Source organism: Lynx rufus, unplaced genomic scaffold, assembly GCF_022079265.1.
Source record: "Lynx rufus isolate CCGP_SWC_20201006 ecotype Redwood Valley unplaced genomic scaffold, mLynRuf1.p SCAF_8, whole genome shotgun sequence".
NCBI classification, from domain to species: Eukaryota; Metazoa; Chordata; class Mammalia; order Carnivora; family Felidae; genus Lynx; species Lynx rufus.
In genome coordinates this window covers 27683176-27709018 of record NW_025814896.1, presented here as the reverse complement: position 1 = coordinate 27709018, position 25843 = coordinate 27683176, and the positions used below count along the sequence as shown (strand labels likewise).

At 48.5% G+C, this 25843-nt stretch overlaps 1 protein-coding gene across 1 annotated transcript; it reads left to right on the top strand.

Moving 5' to 3' along the window:
* The first annotated feature begins 5710 nt into the window (after positions 1–5710).
* On the top strand, positions 5711–24076 carry TBC1D20 (TBC1 domain family member 20). The gene is made up of 8 exons (XM_047068510.1): positions 5711–5882; positions 13518–13703; positions 15368–15448; positions 18929–19115; positions 19306–19407; positions 20330–20471; positions 21283–21470; positions 21742–24076. Exons 1-8 carry the CDS (start codon positions 5813–5815, stop codon positions 21995–21997), a joined length of 1212 nt encoding a protein of 403 aa, XP_046924466.1. The 5' UTR covers positions 5711–5812; the 3' UTR covers positions 21998–24076.
* Positions 24077–25843: the final 1767 nt, after the last annotated feature.

Sequence of the window (25843 nt, the reverse complement as noted above, 5' to 3'; positions counted from 1 at the left end):
TTCTGGGAACCCCACGGTGAATTTCCTACGAAGGAGCTTACATACCCACAGTTCTCCACACTCTGATAAATACTTTCTTCCGTTCCCTGCTCACCCACTCAGCTCCGTCCCCCTCAGCCCAGTGTCCTTTATACATTCACCTGATTGACTGGTCTTTCCAGACGTCATGTGTTTATATGAGAGGCCCTTCAGCAAACATTAGTTGGTGTTCATGAACCTGGCCCTGTGCTAAACAGTGGAGATTGAAAGAGATGAGACATAAGCCCAAGGGGAAATGTGTTCTTGTCAAACAGAAAAGTGGGAAACAAAACTGTGCAAATGGGGCACCTGTACTCAAAAGAACATGTTTCCAGGAAAAATCACATTGCCAATCAACATAGTAGACCCAGCTAACTGCCTCTTGTTCTAAATACATGAAGATGCTGACTAAAATAACACTTTACTTTCAAGTACATAGCCAATTTCAAAGAAAGAAATGGAAATTCCCAGGTGGCAGAAGGGAAGACCATTCATTCTGAAGGTAAGTGGATATTGGAAGTCACAGTGACCCCCAAGACCCCAGGCATGGAGACAGATGGGCCACAGAGGCTAGGGGGTAGGGTTTGAATGCCCCCAGGGAGATAGGAGACAGACTCAGGGCCTTTCAAGGTAGTAACTGAAACAGACTGCCCCTAAGAAAAAGATTGGAAGGAAATAAAATACTAGCTGTAGTCGCCTCTGGGAGGTGAGGTTAAGATAAATGTCACAAAAACTCAATCTGCAGAAAGGAATCCTGAGCACTTGGGGCAGAGAGAACAGTCAAGGAAGCCTTCCCAGAGGTAGGGCTGCTGGAGCTGGTTAGGAAAGCGGCTCAGCCTGAGCAAGTTTGAGCTACCACGGCCTGCACCTGGGATCAGACCCCATGTCTCCCGGCCCAGTTCTTCCTGGACTGCCTTTCCATAGCTGCACTGCCAAGAATCTCTGTCCAGGTTTCTAGCCAGTCATTATAAACTTTTTCTTTCTCTCTTTTGCTCTCTGTTCCTTTCACCAAAAACACTAACTCTTCACACAGATCTCTAGGTCAACTATAACTATAGTTCAGCTGATCTAACCTGGATTCAGCCAAACAGCTCTGCTTCAGGTTAAGGCTGGGCTGGGCTCCTGTGTTTTTGGACTCTGGTTTGCTCCATGTGGTTCCTTTTGGGACCCATGCCGAAGCTACCCAGGGTATGCTCTTCTCACGGTGGGTTGTTGCAGCACAAGAGGCCAAATGAATTCATACAAGCAAGGAAATACTTGAAGAAATAAAGGTTGGGAATTTTCCAGTATTAAGGACAGACGCCAAGCCACAGATCCAAGAAGTTCAGAGAACACCAAACAAATCTATACACACACTAAGCATATCAAAAATGCTAAAACAAAGAATCTTAGAGGCCAGCCCAGAGGGAAAATAACATATGATATACCGGGGAAGCCAAAAATTACCAAATGATGCAAGACAGAAGACAATGGAGTGACCAGTGCTGAAGGAAGAAAACCTATCAGCCCAGAGCCCCACACCCAGTGAAAATATCCTTGAAAATAAAGGACAAATAAAGCCTTTTCTAACTAAAAAAGAACTGGAGGAATACATTGCCAGAAGATCTGTTTCTATAAGAAATATTGAAGTTCTTCAGGCAGAAGGAATATGAAACCAGACAGAAATGTGAGCGAGCCTACCATGAAATGCAGAGTGCCGGAAATGGAATAAATGAAAGCAAAATTTCAAAATTTTGAATTGCCTTAAGTCTAAAGAGGTCAGCAAGCCTATAAAGGAGCAGGTAAATATTTTAGGTTTTGCGTGTCCTCTTGTAAGCACTCTAACGCTGTGGCATGAAATGAGTCTTAGACAATAGGTAGATGTGCATGGCTGTGTTTCAATAAAACTGTGGGCTCTGAGATTTGAGTTTCATGTAATATTTATGTGCTACAAGTTAATGCTTTTGACTTTTTCCCCCAAATCATTTAAAATTGTTTTAAAGCCATTCTTGGCTCATGGGCCACCCTTTAGAATGTGTATTTATAGCATATGTAAAAATAAAAAATGTGTATACATGAATGGTGGTATATCTGTACAATGAAATACTGAGCAATAAAAGGAATGACCTTATCCAATAACATGGATTGGTTTTGAAATAACTCTGAGTGAAAGCCAGGCAAAAGCAGGTACTGTTTGAGTTCATCCATGTAAAATTCTAGAAAATGCAAACTAATCTCTAGCGACAGAATGTAGTTAAGTAGTTCTCTGCAAGTGCAGGGTGGGGGCCAGGGGTGGGAGAAGGGGAAGAGAAGGAAGGGATTTAAAGTAGTAAAGAACAGGAGCACCTGGGTGGCTCAGTCAGTGGTGCGTCCGACTTCAGCTCCGGTCATGATCTCGCGGTCTGTGAGTTCGAGCCCCGCGTCGGGCTCTGTGCTAACTGCTGGGAGCCTGGAGCCTGCTTCAGATTCTGTGTCCCCCTCTCTCTCTGCCCCTCCCCTCCTTGCACTCCGTCTCTGTCTTTCGAAAATAAATATATATATATATATATATATATATATATTTTTTTTTTTTAAGGAATAGGGGCGCCTGGTGGCTCAGTCGGTTAAGCGGCCGACTTCAGCTCAGGTCATGATCTCATGGCCCCACGTGGGGTTTGGGCCCCACGTCGGGCTCTGTGCTGACAGGTCAGAGCCTGGAGCCCGCTTCGGATTCTGTGTCTCCCTCTCTCTCTCTGCCCCTCCCCCACTCGTGCTCAGTCGCACGCTCTCTCTCTCTCTCTCAAAAATAAACATTAAAAAAAATTTTTTTAGTAATAAAGAATAAAGTATATGACCACAGCATGAAGAACAGAAGGGAAGAAATGGGAATCCACTTTTTTAAGGCCTTATACTGTACACGAAGCAGGATATCCTTTGAAGGCAAACTGGTTAAAGAGGTGTGTTGTAAATCCGAGGTCAGTCACTAAAATTGGTCTCTCCATCTCTTTCCCACTCTCAGCCCCAGAGTTTGGTACAGGGTTCCACCCTGGCTTAGTGGTGGAGCAGGAGACTCAGGCCTAACCAATCAGCACGTAGAGGCCACAGTGACTGGTCCAGGCCCAGGCAGGTGGCAGCACCAATGACACATGTTCTGCCTGTTCTCGGGAATTCTGGGACAAAGACAAATCCACTGTTATTTCACAGAGTCAGACGTAGAAGTACGTGAGACCCTTCCAGAGGCACTGCCAGAGCCCTGTTGTGACCCAAGACCTGTAGGTGAGTGCAGTCAACAGGAAGGGGCGAGCAGCTGAGAGATGGAGAGAGGACACAGAAGGGCAAGAACCTTTCAGTTCTGTGAGCCAATAAGGCTTCTGGCCTGAGTTTGTTTGGGCTGCGATTTTCAGTCACTTGCTGTGTTAACAAAGTAGCACAAATGTATTCTCTTTCCCACGGCTCCGGCTCCGGCTCCGGCATCCGAGTGTGGGTTAGCTGGGTCCTTTGCCCTGGGTCTCACCAGTCTAAAATCAAGCTGTCCACCAAGTCTCTGATCTCCAATGAGGCTCAGGGTCCTCTTCAAGCTTACTGTTGGCCAAATTCAGTTCCTTGTGGTGTAGAACGGAGCCCCTCCCTACCTAGAGGCTGCTCGCCTCCCTGCCATGTGTCCCTCTCCGCAGCATGGAAGTTTATGTCTTCAAGGTGAACAAGAGAATGTCTCTGCTGCTTTGACTTTCTCCTGCAGGAAGGCCTGCACCTTCTTTTGAAGGACTTCTCTGATGAAGTCCACCCAGGCCAATTTCCCTTGTGACTACTTCAGAGTCAACTGATTTGGAACCTTCATTATGTCTGCATAACCCCTTTACCTTTGCCATGTAACATTATGTATTCATGAGAGAAAAACCCATCATATCCACAAGTCCTGCCCACACTCAAAGGGAAGGGATTATTCAGCCACGTACACCATGGAGTGGGAATCTTGGGGACCACTTTAGAATTCTGCATACCACAGACACCTGATGCCCTTGTGCCTTACACTCAGTCATGAATCAGTTTCTGGAATTTTCCATGTTCTACTAGACTTCAAGGTTGTTTCCTGTCTGACCTCTTTTCACTTGGCTTTACAATTACCTGGTTATTTGTCTCTCTTCCCCATCAGAAGCTAAAAAACCGAATGAATATTCGTCATTCTACATCCCAGCTCACAACCTGGCTCCATAAACATTTGTTGTATGGATAAGTGGAGGTGATTCTTACACTGGGGATGAGGATTAATCTAGATGGCTTTAAGGACCACATTGACTGTGAAAATTCTTTAATCCCACCCTGCTGACTGCATCCAGTCCAAACTCAAGTATGGTTTAAGAGGTCCTACCGACTTGCCCCATGCACACTTCTCTGCCCTCACCACGGTCAAAGTCCACTTCCCTATCATACTATGCTGTAAGAAAGAACATTAAACCACTTCATTTCTAGGCTATGGTTTGCTTAGTTGTTTCCTTAGCCTAGAACGCTCTTCCCTACGTCAACTGACTTAATCCTGCTGTTCATCATCTAAATAAACAGAAATCACCACCCCAGGAAATTTTTCTTCATCACCCCCTCCTGCCTCTGTGTGTGGCTGATGCCCCTCCCTGGGCTTCTATAACCCTCTAAGCTTCTTTCCCCCTTTCCTAGAACTTGTTATCTCTTGTAAGTTGAGTCCACCTCCCCTACCAACTTGAGCTGTCCTGGAGAGCAGAGAACAAAGCTTCGTTATTTGGGGTCCCAACACTGGCCTGGTCTGGGTAAGGACCACGAATAGTTGTTGGACAAAGAAATGCGTTCCATCTCTATTTTGTGATTTAGGGCCTTTCAAGATACTCATACTTCTGGGTGTCCTGGGCCCCGTGGCAGGCCAGCCTAGCAGGCCCTGGCTTACCTACAGGTTCCAAGCCCAGGCCACAGGGCAATGGGCATTGGCCATCACAATGTTCAAACGACAGGCTGGTTTCTATTGGCCCGGAAAGGCTTTGTAAACATTCTCGTTCACCACCTAGTGCTCCTTTCAAAAAGAGTAGGCATGGGGAATTATGAGGCTGGCATTCCTGGTCCTGCTCTCACTTAGAGCTTCACGGTGATGAACTGTAGTTAGACAACGTGCTGCCCAGAGATGAGGAACCAGCCTGAGACAAGAACTGGTTACCTCCTCTGGGACACCTTGTTCCAGTTGCTGAGCATTTGACAGTAGCTTTTCCCTTTCCCTTTTCCCCGAGAGCCAGCCACTCCCCTGTTTTACAGAGCATCAAAGTTGGCCCAAGCCTTGCTAGGACCACACACTTTAGCCCTAGAGCTGTGACGGGGAGGAGAGCCTGTCTCGGTCCCATCACTCCCGCAGGCAAGAATTGAGCTGTGTCCCTGTGCTCTACACTCAATCACGAGTCTCGGTTTCTGGGATTTTCTATATTCAAAGACCTGGTTAAGACAGTACTTTTATCATCATTATCATTTTACAGATAGGAAAAGCAAAAGAAATGACAAAACCTGGTCCCGTACACACCTACTCAAGTGTGCCGCGCGCTATAGCTCGGCTAGAACTCCGGGGCGCGCGCTTCCCCTCGCCGCTTAAGGCGCCCGCGCGCGTGTCCCCCGACCGCCGTCGGCCTAGCGTAGCGGCTGGTCACGTGCAGGCGCGGGGGCGGGGCCCGCTCGGACGCCTGCGCGCCTGCGCGCTTGCGCGCCGCGGGCTGACCGATCCCTACCCTGTCCGGCCGAGCCGGCGGTGGGTCCCGCGGCCATAGCCGCGTCTTCTCTCGGCTCTGCCACCAGCCGGGGCTCGGGCCCGGGCCCGGGCCCCCGGGACATGGCCCTCCGGAGTGCGCAAGGCGACGGCCCCACCTCCAGCCGCTGGGACGGCGGCGCCGAGAAGACAGGTACGGAAGCCTGCGGGGGTGCCGAGGAGCGGCCTTCGGGGACGGCGCGAGGGGCAGGGGCGGCCCTGCGGGTGGAGAAGGGGGGAGGCAAGGAACAGCTGTCGGAGGAGCGGCCCCGGGCGCAGGCGGCGTCCAGGAGGGGCCCGAGGGACCGCGCGGGGTGCGCCCAGCGCCGCGGGCCGGGGTCGGGACGGCGGGAGAGGAAAAGGGTGATGGGCCCGGTCACGTCTGAAAGGGAAGCGATCCTGGAACTGGGGAGTCAGCGGATGCTGAGACCACAGGAACCCTGCTGGCAGACTCGCGTCCCCTGTGCGAAGGAAGGGCGGGGGAATCTGGTCCGGCTTCGTCACGTCTGGAGAGAATTGGGTCTCCCGGAGAACTGAGGCCAAGCCTCCACCCCCGGCCCGAGGCTGTCCGGCCACGTCCGCACGCTCCTGGTGCCTCCTCCCTAGTTGTAAGGCAAGTTTCCCAAACTTCATTCATCGCTCACCCGCTTGATTTACGCGGTGTACGTGTACCACCTATTTGTTTTAATTGCCATAAAAATCCAGCCTTTTAAAATGTCCAGTTCACTGGTTCTTAGCACATTTACAGTGTTGTGCAATCATAGCCGCTGTCTGATTCCAGGACGTTTCTAATTCCCAAAAGAAATCCATCACTCCCCATTCCCCAGTCTCCACAGCTCCTGGCAACCACTAATCTACTTTCTGCCTCAATCCTGTGCCACCTATTTGAATGTTACTTAATTTTGTAGGAGAAAGCGATTCTCCCAAATTTTCATAGTTTCATACCAAGCAGTAATTTCTGTGAAACCATGGTTTCATTGTGCACTGGTTTTGAATATGTTTTACGGACAGTTAAAGTACGGCACTTAAAATTATTCACGTTTACTCTGTACCGAGTAAAATAATCTCTTTGTCCCCTAAGACTAAGGTAACTTTCCCACCTTTCCGTCCTCTGATGGGGCGCTGCCCAGAATAGAACCAACCACGTATTTAACCCACATTTTTGGTGAAGCACCTGGTGTCCACACTTTGTTTCTCTGGGCTCATTTTCTGTTATTTTCTTTTTCTCCTGTTCTAATCCTGGATGGAAGTGGAGCTCACTCGTATTATTTCTTTGGGCTCTTTGGCCTTTGTAAACCCTTTGCTGGTGTTTTAGTATGACTGGCATCTGTCCTCATGGCGTAGTAGTGCCCCAAGTCGTATGGGTTTTGTGACCTGTTATATCGTGTGGCTGTGTCTAGGTTGTGAGACCTAGTTTCCTTGATGTTTTGCTTCTCTGGATGAATGGGAGGAATTTAGAGATGAGAGTTTTTGTTTTTGTTAAATGTTTTTGTTCTGTTTTTAATCCTATTGGAGACTTGGTGGCAAAGTTACTAATACTGGAAGCCCCCTTTTGTAGACTTTACGATCAGAGTGGTTTACTCTCTAGAATATTTTTTCTTTATTGTTAGGGTAAAGCAGTCTTTCTTAATACATACTTGTCTTCATGTTTCAGGTAGTTAATGGATCTCTGCTAATTTGGATACTGTTTGTTGAAACTAATTAGGACTTCCAGAAACAGAGGCTACTTTGTTTTCTTTTGTTTTTAATAGGAACCTTACTCCAAGTAAGGTAAAGCGTTCCTCTCCCACTGTCTTTATCTGGTACAGATATGAAGTTCAAACATAAAACTTTAAGTTATTTTCCAGTGTCAACATTAGGAGTTCAAGGGATGGGGCAGGGGCGTGTCTGTTTAGGGGGACTCTCTATCCCCTCTGGCCGGGCCTTCCATTGTTTTGATTAAGGCTAGCGTTGCTTGATTTGAGTTTGACTTCTGTTTAAAAACTGTCAAGCTTTCTCAGGGTGCCTGGCTAGCTCAGTCGGTAGAGCATGAGACTCTTGATCTCAAAGTCGTGAGTTTGAGGAGGTAGAGTTTACTTAGGGGGAAAAAAAAAAAAAGACTAAAGCAGTCTTGATATGCAAACTTAAACCGAATAATCGGTATGGAATTTTGTACTCTCACACAGATTTCGTTATTAAGTGTCTAGCATCATTTACCTCATCTAAGTCACTAATATGTATTGTGCTGATATGGAGAAACTTTTAGAGGAAGCATAGCTAGTGTTTATCTTTTCTCATTGTCCTTTCCCTGTATATTAAGATATATCTTAATATACCATCTGTATATATCAGATGGTTTTGGGAGATACTTATTGCTTAGAGGATCTTTACCTGGGTTCTGCAGCCAGAGTTGAGAGAGGCGTGAGAAAGTAATGGGTTCAGCCATCCTTCTCTGAATGGTTAAGAACCACTGTTTCAATTCTCTTATTAAAATAATTTTCACGGAGAACGGGTCAAATAGTACTTATGTCATTGTTCCCCCTTTGTTGAGGGAATTACTTTTCAGATATCAGGCTTTTTTTTTTTTTTTTTTTTTTTTTAATAGCAGTGTCTTACATTTTGCAGCCAGTTGTAGGATAGTTCATTCTGTCATGGTTATGATAGCCAAGACCTCCACTGTAAAGGAATTTGGGAAGTATCAGCTTCGGAATATATATATAATACATCTCTCTCTTAAGTGGGGGCAAAAGGAAACTGGAGAAGAAAGGATTCAAGGGACTCTGACCTATATGCAGATGTCTCAAGTGTAGCAATGTGTGTCTCACCCCAAAATCCATACATAAAATTTCTCTTGAAGTAGATCGTAGATGTTAAACCTCGGTGTTTTCCTGCACATCCCCAGAATAGGACTATGATTTTTCTCTCTGAGGTGAAATTAGCTGTTTAGCTGACACCACTAACCTTTTCTTCCTTGTTGTGTAGCTTAGCAGTTGACCTTATCACTCTGTGCTTTCTCCATCTGCGATTCACTTGAGTTTTCTCTTTTCCCCTTTGTTACATCACAAGGAGAGCCTATATATTAGGTGCAGTAAATATTTGTTGAAGGAGGGGAGTGGCACACACAGGCGTGCCTTTGATATTGGACCCTGAACAGACAGCAGCTAAAGTCCACATTGGAGCAGTATCCTACTCTGGGAAGTACCAGTAACTTTAGAAAAAGGCCAAAGAGTCTAGAAACCTATGTAGAGTTGTGCAGTGAGCCCGTTCTTAACAGGAGCATGGGGAAAAAGAATGTCATTTGCTGTAGGCCAGTTTTTCCAGAGGAGCAGTGGCTGAGCTAAATTATTTATTTTATTCTGCACATATCTGTTGGGTTCCCACAGAGTGCCAAAAACCAAGAAGACAGGAGTGCATTTTGAAATGCAGGATTAAAAACAAAATCAGAGTAGAGTGTTAGGAGAGATAAGTGTTGGAGCTGTGGTTCCGAATTAGTTAAAGTTCTGGCAGATTATTTGCCAAAGCATAATGGGAATCTGGCTGATTGCAGACAGTGTTATTTCCCCCAAGTTACTAGCAACAGTTTTCCTTTCCCTCAGATTGCCAAGCAGCTTACTTGGGAAGAGGGGTGATATGGATAGATATCTAAACAAATTGAGGAAATCTTTCCACACTCTTAACAAGTAGGTTAACAAGATTTCTAAATGTCAGCTTACCTCAAGCAGTATTCAGTGTTATCATTCTAAGTGTTCTTAGTTTGTGATGTGTAGAAAGTACAAGGGCACTCTAAATTGGGGGGGGGGGAATATATATATATATATATATATATATAAAATATCTGCTGCTTTTTCTTTCTTTGCCAGAACTTAATCCAATCCCTGCCATATTTCGTCCCAGCCTATGTTGTTATATAAAAAGTCTTCTTTTCGGGGCACCTGGGTGTCTCAGTCGATTAAGCATCTGGTTTCGGCTCAGGTCGTGATCACAGTTCGTGAGTTCGAACCCCATGTCGGGCTCTGTGCTGACATCTGGGAACCTGAAGCCTGCTTCAGATTTCTGTGTGTGTGTCTCTCTCTCCCTCTACCCCTCTCCTGCTCACACTCTGTCTCTGTCTCTCTCTCAAAAACAAATATTTAGGGGCACCTGGGTGGCTCAGTCGGTTAAGCGCTGACTTCAGCTCAGGTCATGATCTCACGGTCCGTGGGTTCGAGCCCCGCGTTGGGCTCTGTGCTGGCAGCTCAGAGCCTGGAGCCTGTTTCAGATTCTGTGTCTCCCTCTTTCTCTGACCCTCCCCTGTTCATGCTCTCTCTCTGTCTCAAAAATAAATGTTAAAAAATTTAAAAATAAATAAATAAATATTTAAAAACAATGTTTTTAATAAATAAACATTAAAAAAAAAAGTCCTGGGGCTCCTGGGTGGCTCAGTCAGTTAAGCGTCTGGCTCTTGACTTCGGCTCAGGTCATGATCTCACAGTTCATGGGTCTGAGCCCCAACTGGACTCTGTGCTGGTGGTGCAGAGCCTGCTTGAGATTCTCTCTCTTCCCCCTCTCTCTGCCCCTCCCCTGCTTGTGTGCTCAGCCTCTCTCTCTCAAAATAAACACATAAACTTAAAAAAAAAAAAGTCTTCTTTTCTTCCACGTGTCTACATGTCTTCTCCTCCAAAGGATGGCCCTTTGACCCGTAGTTTAAAATTCCTTCCTTGTCTTCCTCTTGAGTGCAGGATAAAACCCAGACTAATTTACGACCCACATTTCCTGCAGTCCTCCCAGGTTCTGTTTTCTCTCTTTACCTAACACTTGAGCCTCACAGACTCTCTCTGTGTTTTCTGGACATGGTGTTTCTCTCATGTGATAAGGTCTTTGCACATACTCTTTCCTCTGCCTGGAATGCTCTCCAGCACAGTCTTCCATGTGCAAAATTTGCTTTAAGAAGGTGGCAGAATATATTTTCATTGAAGCCTTTCCTGATTGCCCCAGGAGTAGGCATTCCTTCCTCTGGATTTTCATAATTCGTCATGATTCTGTTCTATAATAATTGTGTTCCTCCCCAACGTGAGCCTCTCAAAGGCTAAGGGGTCATATTCATCTTTTTATCCCAGTGTGGTGCTTAACTACCAGTAGATGCTCATTAGGTGATGGACTGATAAATGGATGGATAGACTAATGAGTGGCTGGGGAGACGGAAGGGAGGAAGGAAGGAGGGAAGGATGGACGGACAGACACACACTCAAGCCAAGAACTTGAAGCACCTTATAAACAAACGTCTGACTAGCTAGGTGCTCTGCTAACAGAGGGCATTGGGACTTGTTTTTTCATGATTTCTAGGTAGAGTAACCATTTAACTGAGCATCCAAACTGGGACATTTCTGAGAGTGCAGCTGGCAGGAAGGATTTATGTGGATGATTATACTGGGACTCTAGGCGCAAACCAGGAATGTCTCAGACAAACAGGAGCAGACGGTCATCCTACTAGGTGAAAATAACAGTCTAGCCAGGAGGACAGGTTTCCCCGGGTGAGGAGTCACCTGTGTTGCATTTGTAGCTGCACCTCCGGTTGCACGTGACCGCAGTGCAGTGATACCTGTTTATGTGGTTAGTGTGTCACAACTGTGGTAGGTAGGTAACCAGGACCACCGTTCATTGGTGTTAATAACGTGCGTCTTTGTCCTGGAAACAGTTTGTGGACTGTTGTCTCAGAATAAACTACTACTCAGGAAAGTTGCTTTGTGGCTCTCCTTTTTTTGTTTTTAATTTTTATTTTATTAAATGTTTATATTAGAGAGAGCACGCAAGCCGCAAGCCAGGAGGGCTAGAGAGAGAGGGAGACAGAATCCAAAGCAGACTCCAGGCTCCTGCGGTCAGCACAGAGCCTGACACAGGGCTCGAACTCATGAGCTATGAGATCATGACCTGAGCCGAAGTTGGATGCCTAACCGACTAAGCCACCCAGGCATCCCCCCCTTTTTTTTTAATTTTAATGTTTATAGTTGAGAGAGAGCGGCTTTGTGGCCCTTCTAAAGCCTAACTGACTTCCAGCGTTCATCTTCTCTAAAGCCCAAACTTCCTTCCAGTGTTACCTTCCATTTACATTAAGTGTAGTGTCTTGCACCTTGTATTTGCTACGTAAACATTTTTTAAGGAGTCGATTTACTGTTAGATGGAAGGGACTTGTGTTTCTTATCTCTTGGCCTTTCTTCTCTCTACCCTGCCCCCTGCCTCTTGAAATCCTCCCCTTCCTTTTGAAATTGCACTCTCCGGTAATGCCTTCTCAAGTTAGCCTGACCTACAACGGTCTCTTTGAGCTCTTGGTGTCCGCACATCCCTTTCTTGGGGCAATTATGGTACACTGCTTTGTAACATCTCTTTGGTATTGACTTGTTTAACTTGCGTTTGCAGTTCGCAGTTCCGAAAGTTAGGCATTCCACATTAAATTGTGAAAGCATGTTTTCTGCGTTATTTTCTTTTCCTTTTTTTTTTTTTCTTTTAAGGAGATGGCTTATTTTATTTATTTATTTATTTATTTATTTATTTATTTATTTATTTATTTATTTATTTTTAAGTTGATGTATTTATTTTTGAGATAGAACATACCAGCAGGGGAGGAGCAGAGAAAGACAGAGGATATGAAGTGGGTTCTGTGCTGACAGCAGAGAGCCCAGCATGGGGCTTGAACTCATGAACCATGAGATCATGACCTGAGCCCAAGTCGGATGCTTCCACTAAGCCACCCAGGTGTCCCTCCACATAATTTTCAATAGAAAAATTATAATATGATACACATCAACCACAAATCTCAGCCAATTTCCTAAAAAGGAATTTAAACACAGTAAAATGCCAGTGTATAAATAAACTATCACATAGGGATGTAAGATGCTTAGAACATCACCCTTACTTAATATGGTCATCAGGAAACAGTTGCTTTGTGTGCAACTATCATGCCTGTCTTATCACCAGCCACACTGAAGACCCAAGTATACCCTTTGATCTGTTTTTGAAAATATGTAGGGTCTCCTGTCTGGCTCAGTTAATAAACTGTGCAACTCTTGATCTCGGGGTCATGAGTTCAAGCCCCATATTGAGTGTGGAGCTTAAAAAAAAAAGAAAGGGGCGCCTGCATGGCTCCATTGGTTGAGCATTGGACTCTTGGTTTCAGCTCAGGTCATGATCTCATGGTTCATGAGTTCGAGCCCTACATCAGGCTCTGCGCTGACAGTGTGGAATGTGCTTGGGGGCACTCTCTTTCCCCTGTCTCTGCCCATTCCCTACTCGCTCTCTCTGTCTCTTAAGTAAACTTAGGGAAAAAAAAGAAAGAAAGAAAATGTCTCTGTGTAATTCTGAAATGTTACCAGTTGTATTAGCATGTAACTGGAAAATTTTTGTCTCGTGGTTTTATTTTAAAATGCAGTATTGAATTTTGGCGATATGCATATAAACAGGAAAAATTATTATATAAAGAGATATATATGTTCTGTGAAGTTTGGGATTAAGAAAGAACAAGCATTGTATTCTATTCTGTCCTATCCTATCCTATCTTATACTATACTATCCTATTCTATCTTATCCTAAGACATTAACAGTAAATGTTAGATGTGCCTGAGTTTAATGAGCACTTACTGTAATTGTAATTCCTTGCTTGTTACTTACATGGTATATCTCCTTAGTGTTTTGCACATTATGTGCTAATTACATGTTTGTAGGTGGACTTTAAGAATATCTACCTGTACCCCAAATCAAATAAGGAGATTGAGCCCTGCGCAGAAAATGTACACATGCTGAATACGTGCCTAATGCCTTTTTCCCCTTTGTTTTGCAGACTTCACCGCCAAAAGGAAAAAGAAAGTGGCAGAGATTTACCAGGCTCTGAACAGTGATCCCACTGATGTGGCTGCCCTTAGACGCATGGCTATCAGTGAAGGAGGGCTCCTGACTGATGAGATCAGGCAGAAAGTGTGGCCCAAGCTCCTCAATGTCAATACCAATGACCCACCTCCTATATCAGGTAATGGTGGGGAATGTTTGTGAGGGGAACTTGTCTAAGATGCGAGGACAAAAGAATTTCAGGATCTTTCATTCTTAATGCTCGTTTTAAACCAGTTGTAGATGAGTAAATCTGAACCATTTTAGGGCCCACTCTAAAAATTGGGCCCACTCTGAAAATAAGGCCAAACTGATAAGACTTTTCTTCAAAAATGGAGTGAGCTTTTACGAGGTTGATAGGTAGCTTTTATCGGCTAAGTGGGGGAGTTTATATTCTGGTCTGTGTTCACTTAGAGGTGGGTTGTAGGAATCTGTATTTTAACAAGCACCCCAGCTGGTTCTGGTGCAAATGAACTCCATTTTGAGAAACTTTAGGCCATGGGGAGAGAGAATATTTCTCCGGTCCTTAAGAAAAACAAGGCCAAACGAAACTTTTTTGTTGGGAAATACTAAGATTCTTTTGAAAGCTCAAATTCTGTAACTGTATGAAAAGCTGTTCCTTAACTAGTTTGCAAGGCCCATGCAGTCGAAGGAGTTTCTTGGAATATAGCACAACATACGAAGAAAGTACTGTGAAATAAAGAATCCACTTTGTCCTTCATTCACTCAACACTGGTGGCTTTCCTGCCGTGTATAGCAGAAGTCCAGTGCTGGAGATTCTTCCACTCATTTGGCAGGTGGTCCTTGTGCTCCTGTTGTGCGCCAGGTACTAGAGATGATTAAAACAGCCTCTGCCGATCAAAAGCTCGCAGTGTCACGGTGCACACTGCAGCCGAGTGGGTGTTAAGTCGCCTCTTGTTAGTCTCTTTGAAACCGGCTGCCTCGGAGCAGTCAGCTGTGGGTTGCAAGGAAGAGACATCACCATATTCACACTCTTAACTCCTGAGATGATGTCCTTCTCTCAGATCGCAAACTTCCCAGATCTTTATAAGATGAAGTCTGTATGTGGGGATGTGTTACACGTGCTCCTCGGTGCTTTCGGTTGTAGTTGTGATGGAAGTGCGCACTTGTTACAGAACACTCGGTTCGGTTGAGGAAAGTGTGCGCTTGCTGCGTATATACAGCAGCTAAAGGCTGCCGCAGTATTTTCAGTGTTGGATTGGCAGCTGAACACAAGTACCCGCTCCTGTTTGCACTCAGTCCTAGAATTTCAGGGTCAAGAGACGTGAGGTACTTCTTTGTGTGCGTTTATCTTAATACTCCTTTCTGAGCAGCTCAGTGCTCCCTAGGCTGTACAGATGTTTGAGTTTCTCCAGCAGTCTGTGGTTTCCCCATCCACGATCTCAACTGATCCTTGCAGTGACCTGAGAGGTGCATATGGAAGGAAATATCCCCATTTTACAGACGTGGACCTTGAAGTTCAGGGCCGTCCCCCAGTGACACACGGTAGCAGCCTCCAATAGGCCCCTGGCCTCCTGACTCCTTGTGCACTGCTCCTTCTGTCTCAGGGTTGCCTCCTGGACAGTCCGTGTCCCTCCGCTTACAGGCACTTTAGCTTGAATGAAACGGCGGGTTTGGAGCTAACCTGGGGGTTCCTCTCCCCATGTTGTCTCTTGTGTCATATGTCCTCTTGAGGAAAAAGCTTGAGTGTGCCCTCCCGGCCTTTGGTGCCATAGCAGAATGTTCTTGTCCCTGCTCCGGCTTCTCAGACTTTGCTGCGGTAACGCGTTCCTTTTCCTCCCACAGGGAAGGACCTGCGGCAGGTGAGCAAGGACTACCAGCAAGTGCTGCTGGACGTCCGCCGGTCCTTACGGCGCTTCCCGCCCGGTGAGAAGCAAGTGCTCCCTCGGTCTTGCCGCCCCAGGAGCTCCCGCCCCAACTGCACCCAGTGGGACCCGGTCGGGGACCTTGTACTCACGACTGGGTCACCTTCAGACCCCGCACTGCCAAAGTCTGAGCCAGAAGTCCTTTCTCTTGGCCTAGAGGTGGTGGGTGAAAACCCTAGGGGTTTTTCCCCCTTCAGAGCCACGGGAGAGACTCCGTAGGGACCGCTGTAGCCATTGTCTGGCTTTAAAGAGCAGCTTGGCTGACTAGTGGGCGCTAACAAGAGCCAGGCATACCTTCATCCGATTGGATTTCTAAGTAGGGATTTCTCCCACATGCCTCTGTTGGGTCCCTGGACTGGAAGGGAGGCCATTCCCTGCGTGGTTAAAGAGGCTGTTTGAGAAACTGCTTCCCACACTGGGGAGAAGGAGAACAGTGGCCAGCTCTGGTCTCTGTCTTCGCAACAGAGGAAGCTGGGCGACAGACCTCGTGCTTCTGATCCCGTCCTCTCCCTCTGGCAGCCTCGCCTTTGCGTAGGTCCGGGGAGGAAGGAGAATTGCTGCAGGGGACGAGAGCCTCTAAACCCATTGCCTCCCTCTTCCAAAACCGTGCTCTGGCTCAGATTTTCCCCCCTAAAGCACCTTCTTCGCCGCTTGCAGCCTTGCTCCAAGGCGGTGACACTCGCCATCCCTGTGTGGCCGGTAGCTTTTAAGAACGTGTGCCCGTGGCCCAGTCCCCTTTCCCTGGGCTACAAGTCCACATCAGACCGCACGGGCCAAGGCCCCATTTCCCCCCAGCTAATCTTTTCCTTGGAACCCTTTCTGCTTCTTCCGTTTGTGGACCGATGGTGCGTGAGGCTCTTTGTATGGGCTGACCTTTCCACGTGCTTTCATATTCTTCTCGCATCCGTGTTGTTCTGAGTTTAGCCGACCTCTCTTACTCTGAAACTTCAGAGTTTAGATTAGTCTCTCCGCCTTGATTACTTTCCCTAACCATCGTAGCTGGTCTGCTCCATTTTCTTTTTGGCTTATCTTTTACAGTATGCCTTTTTGAGAAGAGGTAGTGTAAACACGAGCAACAGATGAATTTGCTTTTACCTTAAACCCTTTGTTCAGGGTCGTTTGGGCGCTTCCATGAACTGTTTTCTCTCAATGTCTGTCATAACTGGAAGGGCTAATGGTGTGGGAGAGCAGTGCTGGGGCCACTCCTCCAAAGCAGCTCACAAGGCCACGTTTTGGCAGTTTCCTTCTTTCTTCCTTTCTCTCTCTCTCTCTTTCTTTCCTTTTTTTTTTTTTTATTTTTTTTAATGTTTATTTTTGAGAGAGAGAGCAAGAGAGAGAGAGCAAGCAGGGGAGGGGCAGAGAGAGAGGGAGACCCAGAAGCAGGCTCCAGGCTCTGAGCTGTTAGCACAGAGCCCCACGCAGGGCTCGAAATCACGAACCGAGAGATCATGACCTGAGCTGAAATTGGAGGCTTAACCGACCCTGCTACCCAGACGCTTTTTTTGGCATTTTCATACTAAAAGCCACATGAGAGGCGCCTGGGTGGCTCAGTTGGTTAAAGGTCTGACTCTTGGTTTCGGCTGTGGTCACAATCTCATGGTTCTTGAGCCCCGACTCAGACTCTGAGCTAACAGCAGGGAGCCTGCTTGGGGATTCTCTCTCCTCCCCCCTCCTTCTCTGCCCCTCCCCAACTCATGCAAGCTCTCTCTCTCTCTCAAAATAAATAAACTTCCAAAAAATAAAAAAATAAAAGTCACATGAGCAGAGGAGCCATACTGACCACTGCCAGAACCAGCTGCATTATCTGCACTATCTCCTGAGGCAGGTGCCCCTGTTTCTGGAATATCTTAGCTCAAGATATAGTCCTGGGGGAGTGCCTGAGTGGCTAAGTTGGTCAGGTGTTGTGATTCTTGATTTCAGCTCAGGTCATGATCTCACGGTTCAGGAGTTCGAGCCCTGTGTCGGGCTCTGGCTGACAGTGCAGAGCCTGCTTGGGATTTTCTCCCTCTCTCTCTAACTCTCCCTGCCTCACGTGCATGCGTTCGCACGCGCTCTCTCTCTCTCTCTCTCTCTCAAAAATAAACTTAAAAAAAAAAGGGGGGGCGCCTGGGTGGTTCAGTCGGTTGAGCATCTGACTTTGGCTCAGGTCATGATTTCACGGTCTGTGAGTTCAAGCCCCGTGTCAGGCTCTGTGCTGACAGCTGGGAGCCTGGAGCCTGCTTCGGATTCTGTGTCTCCCTCTCTCTCTCTGCCCCTCCCCCATTCATGCTCTGTCTCTGTCTCAAAAATAAATAAACATTAAAAAAAAATTAAAAAAGAAAAAAGGTTAGATTCCTGTGATGCTTAGGTTGGCTTAAAGGGGAACACACAATTCTTAAATTTTTTATTTTTATGTAGTTTCATATCTATAGAAAAGTTGCAAAAATAAGACAAATGATTCCTCAGATAACTTTTACCCAGATTTCCTTATATGTTAGCATTTTACTATCTGTTTTCATATTGCTTTGTGTCTTTCTTACACACACACACACACACACACACACACACACACACACTTTTTTTTTCTGAATTATTTAGGAATAAATTACAGACCTGCTGCCCCTTTACCCCTAAATATTTCAAGGTGTGGTTCCTAAAACAAGGCCCTTACATAATCACAGTGCGCTTATTAAAATCAGTAACACACTGAAAAATACTGCTTCTCGTGTATATTTTATTCAGGTCTCACCGTTTACTGCAATAATGTCCTTCCCAGGAAAAGGAGATACAGATGCATTCATTTCCCATTTAGTCATTGTTTCTCTTTAGCCTTCTTTAACCTGGAATAGTTCCTTTGTGTTTTATGACTCAGTTATTTTTGTAAAATTTCCCTTGGTTTGGGCTTGTCTAGTATTTCCTTATGATTAGATTCAGGTTTTTGTGCTTTTTTTGTTGTTATTTATTTTTGAGAGAGAGCACAAGCGAGGGAGGGGTGGACAGAGAGGGAGACACAGAATCTGAAGCCGGCTCCAGGCTCCGAGCTGTCGGCGCAGAGCCCGACGCGGGGCTCCAACTCCCGTGCCCTGAGATCCTGGCCCGAGCCGGTCGGACGCTCAGCCGACTGAGCCCCCGGGCACCCCAGGTTTATGCGCTCTCGATGGGAATTCCACGGAAGCGATCCTGTGTTCTCGGTGCGCACATCAGGAGGCTCGTGCCGTCACATAGCCACACCCCTGGCAGTGTCCGCTGCGGGGACCTGGTTAGGAAGGCGTCTGCGGGCTCGCCCGCCGTGAGGTGGCTGCTCTCTGGCTCTTTCCCGTGTGCCAGGTGGTATCGATGGTGTGTGGATTCCAGCGTGTTGCCCAGTTGTTCCTAATTCGGTTTTTTGTTTTTGTTTTTGTTTTTAATTAAACGCTTTGGAACTCCTTTGCTGCCCGTCCTAACCTCCTGGTTACCAGGCTGCTTGCTGTGTTCAAGTGCATCTCCCCTCCCCCCTCCGCAGGCATGCCAGAGGAACAGAGGGAGGGGCTGCAGGAGGAGCTGATCGACATCATCCTGCTCATCTTGGAGCGCAACCCCCAGCTGCACTACTATCAGGGCTACCATGACATCGTGGTCACGTTTCTGCTGGTGGTCGGCGAGGGGCTGGCGACATCTCTGGTAGAAAAATTGTCCACCCACCACCTCAGGTACCGGTGCAGAGGAACAGAGGAGGAAGGCGATCTCTGCTCGAGCCCCACCCCCACCCCTGCCCCGCCCCCGGGAGAACTCCTCGGCCCAGTGTCCGCTCATTGTTTTCAGCGTGGGAGCCCCGTTCTGCCCCCTCAGCCCGGATCCGGTGTCCGGTTGGACCGAGCTCAGTGCATTGTCTCCCTCTAGGGATTTCATGGACCCCACAATGGACAACACCAAGCACATATTAAACTGTCTGATGCCCATCATCGACCAGGTGAATCCAGAGCTCCACGACTTCATGCAGAGGTATATACGCCCCTCCGTGCACGCACAGACGCACCCCTTCGGCTTTCTCCTGGCCTGTGTGTCTTCCCCACGAGTCTGGCTCGGTGTCCCCATCATCGTGTGTTGATGAGCGTTAAGTTCTTCCAGGTCGTCCTTTCTGTCTGCCAGCGACCTGGATAATCCAGTTCTGTACATTCTGGGAGCATTTGGGGGGTACCGTGCTCCTGTGGGGATACAAGAGATGTCACAGCACAGGCCCTTGAGGACTTTACATCTGGTGAGGAGAGGTCGGTGAGGTCCGCGTGCCGAGGTAGACTCTGAGGTTACTGCCACCAGAGAAGTACATAACTACTGTGGGATGCCCAGGCGTGAAAGACAAAGTCAGCTGTGGGTTGTTTTACTCACCAGATACCAAGGAGAAGAAATATTTCTTTGCAAATCTCACGGGACTTTTTTCTCTTCTGTGTAATTTGCAATGTGTCTTTGACCGGCACCTCACCTTTTTTTTTTTTTTTAAATAGTATCTGTGTCTTAAGGTGTTTCAGTGATCTCTTAACTGAACAGTTAATACAATTATGTCTTTAAGCCTGAGAATATGTATATTGCCTGTGCCCCCAGACGGATATATGATTTTCTCAGAAGGAAAATGATGGTACATTGTGAAAACAGCTACTTCTTCCTGTATATGACATTTTTGGGCCATTAAGAAAACAGCCAGTGAGATAAGGCAACCAGGACCCTATCATAGTATTAGTGTCATGATGGTGGGTATGTTTTAAGGACTTTGTATTTTGTGAGAAGACGCTGAATTCCTCGGTGGCTGAATTTTCCAGAGAGTGTCTTTCTCAAATTCTTCTCATAAGCGCGGAGGACAAAGACACCCCCGACAGTGGGAGGGGACAGCCCAGCAGGGAACCTAACATCTGGATTTCCTTACCCCTAGTGCCGAGGTGGGAACCATCTTTGCCCTCAGCTGGCTCATCACCTGGTTTGGGCATGTCCTGTCTGACTTCAGGCACGTTGTGCGGTTATACGACTTCTTCCTCGCCTGCCACCCGCTGATGCCCATTTACTTTGCAGCCGTGGTAAGTACAGGCCGTGAGCCGGCAACTAGGTTCACCGTCCATGTTCATTTTCCCTCAAGGGAGACCTGGTGACGAGGGAAAGATGGGAAAAACAGCATTTCCCAGACTGACGTCCCTGGACACCGTTCCGTGCATTGTTAATGGGACTGTCATGGGAAACGAAGGTTCTGTGTAAAATAGGCTTGATAAATGCTTGGTTGGACCAAGTGAAACCAGTCTGTTGACCGCATGTCTCCTCTGAACCTTTAAAACGCTCGCGTGCATTAGGGATGGTCAGTGTTCCTGTTGACGTCTTCCGGAAGTGGTATAGACCGCAGCTCCAGACTCGGGAAGAGGCGAGGTGCGGTATGACGAGAGGACACTGACGTGGCTTGGTGGGGGCTCCAGTTAGGAGGGCCTGGATCGTGGAGGTCAGAGTGGAAGTGGGAGCACACGGGAACCCTTCGCTGTTTTGGGGAGGGGAGCAAGCCTGTTCTTTCTACTGCTTTGATCCATTTCTTCCGTGTTGGAGCTCCAGGGATCTCCCCGATACCCCTTTCCTCTTCTTCCCCCCGAAAGAACCTCGCTCATTTTATTGGTCAGCCTTCCACATCTTGGGGTGGGAGTTTGCCGGTTGTAGGAAGGACGAGCTCACCGGGAAAAGCACTCAGATACGTGCGTTATTGCTTCCTAGATGGACACGAGACTTTGTTGAAGGTGCAGGGCCAGCCCAGTCTGTCACCAATTTAAATTCATCGCTAAGGAGAATGACGTGCCAGTGGCGAAGGCCCCGTATGTTCTGGTCTCTGACGCAAGGCCTTGCTCCCCACAGATCGTGTTACATCGAGAGCAGGAGGTCCTGGATTGCGACTGCGACATGGCCTCGGTCCACCACCTGTTGTCCCAGATCCCTCAGGACCTGCCCTACGAGACACTGATCAGTAGAGCCGGAGACCTGTTCGTTCAGTTTCCCCCGTCCAAGCTGGCTCTGGATGCAGCTGCCCAGCAGCAGGCCGAGAAGTGAGTGAGGCCAAGGCTCCGGTTGAACCGGGGGTGTTCGTACATGAGCAGGAGCGGTGAAGACCGTGTCTGCTGGGGACAGGGCTGGGCCGTGTTTCTAGAGATCTAAGCTTACGCCAGCAGGACCCCCACTTTGGTCTTCATGAGTCTTTATCAAGAAGAGCCTTCGAAGCAGTGGGTGGCTCTGCCCTCAGCCTCCTTCATAATCCAGTTTTTCTTTCCTTGTCTTCTTTCGAGCCATCTCGTTCTTTCCGTCTCCTTCCCTCTGCAGGACGGCAGCCTCTACCTTCAAAGACTTCGAGCTGGCGTCGGCCCAGCAGAGGCCTGACACGGTGCTGCGGCAGCGGTTTCGGGGCCTTCTGCGGCCTGAGGAGCGAACGAAAGACGTCCTGACCAAACCAAGGACCAACCACTTTGTGAAACTGGCGGTGATGGGGCTGACGGTGGCGCTTGGAGCGGCCGCCCTGGCCGTGGTGAAGAGCGCCCTGGAGTGGGCCCCGAAGTTTCAACTGCAGCTCTTCCCCTAGACGCCAGAGAGGACGCTTCCTCTTCCGTGACATTAAGGTCTCACCCTTCCATGGAAGGATTGGGAGGGGGTGGAATTTCCTTTATTAAAAGGGTTTCTGTCAAGGGTTTTCTATTCCTGCCGGCCCTCCCTCCCTGCCTGTGGTTTGCCTTTGCTTCAGAGGCCGAGAGGGGAGCCCGCCTGGCATCTGGCGCCGGCACTTGGAGGCCTGGCTGCGGACTCCTCTCCTTCCGGGGGGGTTACTCAGCGTCCGCCCCCACCCCCCCCCCCCACCCCCCTGCTGCCACTTCTCGTGTTGGAGGAACTGGGTTTCTTGAGCTGCCCACGGCTGTGGGAACCCACTGGGCCTGGTGCCTGGGGACCCTCTCGGCTGCCCAGTGGTAAGTAAGCTGGGCCACCGAGCGCCCGCCTCGCGGCTCCTCCGGTTCTGTCTGCGGCGGCCGGTCAGACACGGAGGGAGCCGCTGCTGAGGAAGTCGGACCTTGGAGCAAAGGCGAGGACAGAGGCTGCCGGCCGGGACCAAGACCGGCCCCTCTCAAGAGCAGCTCTGCTAGCTGGCGGAGCTGGTCAGAGATCAGACAGGCGTGAACTAGGTTCCTAGGTAAATCCTGCCTGTTTTCAACCTAGAAGGCACTTGGGCATCTCCAGTCGAACAGGAAGGGACATCAAGTTGTAGGGCCCAGATACAAACTGGTTTTGCCTGCCTCGTTTCTTTTTTTCCTGTCTGTTCTCTTGCACACACCACATGATGTTGCTTTTAAAGGACATTTTTATTACTGTTTTTAGAATTACACATACCCAACGTGTAAAGTGCCCTCACTTTAAAAATGATAGTTCCTTCATGGGAAAAATAGTTCTCATCAGAAGGATGAGCTTCTAGGACCCTGAACTTCCTTTCTCCCCAGTTATTTAACACCTCACTTGAGCTCGAGTTGCTGTGTGCTAACAGCCCCGCTCCTCCGGAGTGCCCACGTGCCCAGCTTTCCTTCCTTCCTGTTTCCCTCAGACCACTTTCCTGCTCCCATGTAGGCACCCGCTCACCACGCTGGCTTCATTTGGGGGGGTTCAGTTTATGCCCTCGACTGCTGGTCTCTCCTTCCTGGTTGGAGATGTCACTGGAAACTCGTCAGCAACCAGAAAGGGACACACTGCAGTCTGCAGAGGTTGGGGGAAGCCGAGAGCAGCCAGCTCCCGCCCTGAGCTTCTTGGGGACCCTCCAGGACTTAAGGGACAAGATGGATCGTTCGGTCCTTCCTGGACGGCTTTTCCCGTAAGCGAAGCCAAGTTTCTTTGAGATTAACTCTGGCTTGAAAACAAAAGTGCCTTCTGCTGCTCTGAAGAGTTGAGGCGTATGGTATGAAGCAGCAATGTCCTTTCATTTCCCTGGTCTCTGGAGCACTGTTCTCTTGGCAGGTGTTTTCTTAACGTGAACATGCCAGAAGTCCTCTCCCTTGGCGTACCCAGACCACAGAGTGGAGGGCATTTAGTGTGCCAGGCAGCCAGCGGGCCCAGAGCAGTGGGGAGTGGTGTCTACGCCAAGTCACGTGAAGTGACACTAAGCACTTTAAAACAGAAGGTCAAAGTGATGGGTCATTCTCTGTAGCAGGAGCCCCACTTGGGGTGAGTGTAATGTGGGTGGGTTAATCTAGACAGTGGGGGATTCGTGAAGACCAAGGAAATTCTTCCAGGACCCTGAGGTGGTGATGTGACAGATAGTCCCAGTCTTCTCCCCCCAGCAAGTTTGTCCCCTGTCATCTTTACGGACAGATGGCAGCACGGGAGCCTCCTGCCCCGGCACTGGGGCCTGGAAGGAATTGATGGGGAAGAGGGAAGGAGGGCATGTGATCAGGGTCCCAGGGCCACGGCCTTCAGATGCCAGGAAGCAAATGTCATATGCTCCCGCCGTGGCCTAAGGAGGGGGTTCGTTTGTTTTGTGGCTTTGCTGACATCAGGGTTCCCCCTGCCAATGAGAGGAAAGCATTATCCTTTACCTTCAGGTGGTTTACTGTTCTGTAAAGAATACATGTAAATATTTTGTACAGAGCCCTGTATAAAATAAATAGCCATACGTGGTTACTAATCAGTCTCCTGACATGGTGTCCTGCATACCACTTGTGGGGAGTAGACTCTGGCCTTACGCACCTGGCCTTGGGGCGCCCCCTTCTTCCACCTCGGGCCTGGGACTGCGCTGTAGTCTGCAGACTCTTGGTTGGCCTTGACTTGCCTGGGGAGCTTGGGGATTACCTGCCGCCGGTTCTCTTTCAGCCGCACACCAGGTGCTGCCTGGGGGCACTGGTCACCACTGAGCAGCGCAGGCCACGTGGGGTATTAGTCTGGGGTCGTCTTGCCTATTCTCCACATATTTCTGGAGATGCCTTTGGCTCTAAAGGCAAGGCTGACATTTGGTTTGGGACCTTCATTGGAGTCTGATGTGAATGTAACTTTATTTCCACATGTGATTTCCAGCCACAGAGGAGCCATCGAGAGCTATTCTTGCCAAGCTCCTCCAACATCCTCAACACTCCCAGCCGTTGGGTAGTGGGGGCCCAGGGCAGTGCCAGGTGCCTGTGGCCTCCACCTTGAGGATGGGGCCATCCTGGAGGAAGCATCTGAGTTGTCTGGGATGCTCGTTAGCGTTTCCCTGGCCCAGAGGGGAGGGGCACCCGAGACGGAGCAGGCACCGCTCAGCTCTTGGACCTTGACCGGACGCGATGTGGAGCACGGGGCTGGCTGGGAACCGCCCCGCCCACGGGAGCTCATGCACCAGACCGCTACATTGAACAAGCAGCTTGTTTTGAGAGGCAGATTTGGTGTCCGTTTCATCAGAGTTGATGGTTAAATTTTTTTTTTTAATTTTTTTTTTTTCCAACGTTTATTTATTTTTGGGACAGAGAGAGACAGAGCATGAACGGGCGAGGGGCAGAGAGAGAGGGAGACACAGAATCGGAAACAGGCTCCAGGCTCTGAGCCATCAGCCCAGAGCCCGACGCGGGGCTCGAACTCACGGACCGCGAGATCGTGACCCGGCTGAAGTCGGACGCTTAACCGACTGCGCCACCCAGGCGCCCCGAGAGTTGATGGTTAAATATAAAGAGGAGAATTTTGGTCCTTCCAACATTGAAGGAAGCGTATGTGTGGCATAAGAAGAAATAACTGCGTTTTGTCCCCTAAAAGCCTTAGAATTTCCCGATAGGAGCGTCTTTTGTTCACAGTGATTCCATTTGATTCCCTGCGAGTTTCTGCTAATGAGGAGATGAGGTGGGATCACTAGAGTTTCCAGAATGGACAGGTTTGGAGGGTGGGACTTTTACCCTTCCCACTGACTTCCAAGGAGGCGAAGGGACTGGCGGGGGGGGGGGGGGGGAAGGAGGGGGCGGTAGCTGGGGAGCCATGGCTATACCAGCTCCGGATTCAGAGATTCGGAAAACTTCTGGATGAACACCTCACAGTGCCAGGAGGCGATGCACCTCCCTCCCCTAAGCCTTGCCCCCTGCGTCTCTTCCATTTTAGTTTGGGGAGTTGTATCCTTTATAGTCGGTAAATGTAAGTAAAGTGTTCTGTGAGCCCTTCTAGCAAAGTATTGAACCCGAGGGGGTGTTGTAGAAACCCTTGAATTTGTGGTTGACCGGAGAGAAGTGTGGGCAGCCTGGGCACCCCATTTGCGGCTGCATCTGAAGTGGGACCGAGTTAACCTGTGAGGTCTCCAGGTAGTGTCAGAATTGAGTTGTATTGTTGGGCCAGTTGGTGTTGGGGAACTGGAGAAGCGGTGTCAGAAAATGCCACGTGATAGGCGAGTAGAGGGGGAAATAGTGTAAAAACAACAACCGACTAAAGTGTGGGTGGGGGT

Excerpts from the sequence above, each read along its gene's own strand:
- TBC1D20 (XM_047068510.1), top strand. The coding sequence starts at position 5,813 with ATGGCCCTCCGGAGTGCGCAAGGCGACGGCCCCACCTCCAGCCGCTGG. Across the intron at positions 5,883-13,517 it reads CGGCGGCGCCGAGAAGACAG|ACTTCACCGCCAAAAGGAAA; the intron begins GTACGGAAGCCT and ends TTTGTTTTGCAG. Across the intron at positions 21,471-21,741 it reads GCCCAGCAGCAGGCCGAGAA|GACGGCAGCCTCTACCTTCA; the intron begins GTGAGTGAGGCC and ends TTCCCTCTGCAG.